The 3,347-nt window shown below is 35.1% G+C and overlaps 1 protein-coding gene across 1 annotated transcript; it reads left to right on the top strand.

Annotated features, from left to right (window-relative positions):
• Positions 1-200: 200 nt before the first annotated feature.
• On the top strand, positions 201-3,139 carry LOC118754026. Its single transcript, XM_036488896.1, has 3 exons — positions 201-302; positions 1,441-2,220; positions 2,312-3,139. The coding sequence occupies exons 2-3, from the start codon at positions 1,755-1,757 to the stop codon at positions 2,482-2,484; spliced, it is 639 nt and encodes a 212-aa protein (XP_036344789.1). The 5' UTR covers positions 201-302; positions 1,441-1,754; the 3' UTR covers positions 2,485-3,139.
• Positions 3,140-3,347: the final 208 nt, after the last annotated feature.

The raw sequence follows: 3,347 nt of genomic DNA, 5'->3' as shown, positions 1-3,347 counted from the left end.
GAACAGGTAGTATCAGTAGAGCAGCTGATTTGATTTATTTTCAAATTATTTGGTCTCGAAAATGTCAAATATTTTGAATTTTTTCTCACAAAAATTCTGAATTGTTAAAATCCATTTGCATGTGAAACCTTGTAATTTCGGTATTTTTTCGCCTAAATAAACGTTTTAAGGCTAAAATTACTCAAATATTTGATTTATTTTTTATTGCATTTTTTTTCTGGAACTCCATTGATTGAAATAGATGCAAGAGTCATGTTTTTTTCTGCTGATAGAAGGAAGTGACACTACGAGGAGGTAAAACGGTAATTATAAATTACTTAGAATTTCGAGAAAATTATGGAGTGAAGCGAAGTACTGCTAGAAAATTTACTTTATCACCAAGCGATATTCCAAAAATTATGCATTTTTCAAATTGTCCTAAATTTAAAATCCGTCGACAAGACGTGTGGAGCAAATATTTAAAGCGGATGTAGATTTAGAATGCAATAAACGTGTACCAAAACCTTCAGTGTACCACCTACTTGTGACAACCATCCGGCCCATCCGACTTAAATGTGTTTTCACCGGATATCACCACATTAGACCACTCTTTGTCTCAATAGTGGTAATTTTCTTCAAAGCTTAGTCTATTTGCCTTAAGCCGAGGTTATGGTAAACGTTTATTTTATTCTACGTCTACATCTGCTTTATCCGCAATATACGCTTCTACGGTTGCCTCGTGTGTATTGAAAAAGAAAAACATGTTGATTCAACACGTTGCTTCAACGGTTGCCTCGTGTGTAGTCAGCATTATAACAAAAATATTTTAAAATAAAATAAGTAAAAATAATAATTTAAGTTAAACGATTTTGTTGAAAAGAAAGATAAGAAATAATTTAGATAATGTACTAAAAGTGAAAAAATAATTATGTAGGTCCTATGGACAAGTTTTTATTAACTCGTAACTCCAATTGCATTTCTGCTTGGATACAAATAGTTTAAACCAAAGGTTTGTCTCTACGGAAGGGCATTGGGCGTTATTGAAGAGAGTAAAAATAATTTATGTCAAATTGAGAATAACGAATATTAAAAAAAAAATTAAAACGACCACTTCAGATCTCTATTATTTGAGAATTTCGAGCAACACTTCATTGTCCATTGTAATTTTTTAATCCTTGAAATAAATTGAATACTTGATTTTTTTTTTCTTTTTCGAGCATATTTGCAAGCATATTTACTCATGTTTTAGTGCTGTTCTAAGCGCTTAAAATTGCTCTTTTCTTGCTTATTGTCTTCGGCCCTGCTTATGTATGTAACTTAACTATGCTGTATTCCGCTTCCTCTATTTAATACAGGTAAAATTTAAAACTCAAAATTAAAGCGTTTCTTTTAATTTAAAATAAATATTTCTTCAATTCGATTATCTTAAATTTTTATGTCTATTTTAATCCTCCCTCATAGATCTACGCAAACTAATCAAATATGAGGCAACGCTTGGCATTAACATTAATCAAGACAACTATTTTGAGAACCTCTTCAAGCGCACAACTGCCAGTTTTCGCGCCAAAGTTGGAAAGGAAAATCTACGTTGCGAACGAGTTGTAAAGGAAAACTATACACGTAATCATGATCAACATGTGCTGCGCCCACTAAACCAATTAGGCCAGCACCAACAAGCTGATTCCAGAGCAGCAATAACGAAAAAAGGGCCACAAACTCAAACTGCTCACAGTTATTCTAATACGCGCTCTGGAGCCACCACAGAGGATGGTGGCATGTTGCGAAGCAGCAACAAAAATCATCAATCCCAACAATATAAACCACCGCACTATGGGCCATCTAGAAATTCGCGCAATTTGGAGAATTTATGCCGTGAGCAAGCTTGGCAATCAGATAATCGCATACCTTTTGGTGAGTGCCCAGAATCACGTGGACCACAACACAAAGCAGCAGAACGTGGTAGGACAAGCGTATCGCAAGCAAGAGCTTTAGTTAGAGAGCGTAGTCTGAAAAGAGTTCAGCCGGAAACAGGCTCAAATGAGGTCAGAACAGGAAGAAGCAAGGCAGCCATCGGCGCAACGGCAAGAGATGGTGGCAATTCGCAACGTGCACAAGCCGCGGTGGCAAGAGACGCAAGTCATGGACGCGCACGCACTAGTCATCCAAATCACGAACGCGGTGCAACAGCACGAAGCCCGAGTGCTGGCAGCTCTGCTGCAGATCGATCTGTGGGAGTTATAAGTAAGCAAATAAAAGATTTCCCTAGAATTATGTAGAAAAAAAAAACTATTCTTTGCTTCACCTTCAGTTCTTGTAATTCTTCCATTTGCAGTACCACGACATTGCACCACTACACGCCGCCGCCGTCCGCTGAGCACAGATCCGGTCGCCTTATATCACTACTACCAGAGCGAATGGAATCATTTCCGCGAACAAATTCCCGGCGAGAGTTCGCATGCGGATTTACGTTGGCTAATACGTGCGCGCCTAATGGATCCCAACTAATGCACTATGACGAACTTAAGGGACAAGAGATATATAAATACATACATACATATTGTTTGTTTGAAAATTCCAACTTAAGTAACGAGCTAAACTTTATGCTTTTTAGCTATAAACTAGTTTTTTATAGATTATTATTTTTTAAACAGATTGACTTGATTGAATAAAAACTGAATATTTGTAACTTTTAATTTCGCCCGTTAACTATGGTGTAATTGCCGTTTTCCTGGCCTAAAATATTTTTTTTTAAATGTTTTAACATCAGTTTTTTTCTTGCTACTATATTTAGATAATACAGTAAAATATAGGAAATGTATCTTGGTTTTTTTATAGAAAGCCATATTGTAGTCAGCAAACATTCTGCCGGATTTGCACTAGGCATTAAATGAGGGAGAATTCAATTAAGAGAGAGGAAACAAAAAGATATTTACAATTTTGTTCCTGCAAAGGAACAGCACGCAAATGAAGAAACTCAGACTTTTCATGTTATCAATTGAAATTAGTATAATTTGGTAATATGTATTTTTTTCTAAATTGGCAACGTATAAGAGAAAATCTCACGAGTGCCACTTCTTTCTCTCGCCTGAATAAAAAAAAACGCTAAAGCATTGATACATATGTATATTTCAATCAATGGAGTTCCAGAAACAATTGCAATAAGAAATAATTCAAGTGTTTAAAGAATTTTAGCCTTAAAACGTTGATTTATTAAAAATTAAATTTATTAAAATTACCCAAATTACTAATATGTATTTTCATTGCCACTCGAAAAAATCTTAATTGTTTTTTTTTTTATACCCGAGCGCACTTGTGCACAAGGGTATTATAACTTTATTCACATAACGGTTGTTTGTAACAGGCAAAAC

The sequence above is a fragment of the Rhagoletis pomonella genome, unplaced genomic scaffold (assembly GCF_013731165.1).
Source record: "Rhagoletis pomonella isolate Grant_MI unplaced genomic scaffold, Rhpom_1.0 Rhpom_scaffold_03213, whole genome shotgun sequence".
Taxonomy (NCBI): domain Eukaryota; kingdom Metazoa; phylum Arthropoda; class Insecta; order Diptera; family Tephritidae; genus Rhagoletis; species Rhagoletis pomonella.
The sequence above is the reverse complement of the archived record's forward strand: the minus strand, read 5'-3'. Positions and strand labels throughout refer to the sequence as shown.

Coding starts and splice junctions, on each gene's coding strand:
- LOC118754026 (XM_036488896.1), top strand. CDS start 1,755: ATGTTGCGAAGCAGCAACAAAAATCATCAATCCCAACAATATAAACCA. Junction 2,221..2,311: donor TCGATCTGTGGGAGTTATAA/GTAAGCAAATAA, acceptor TTCCATTTGCAG/TACCACGACATTGCACCACT.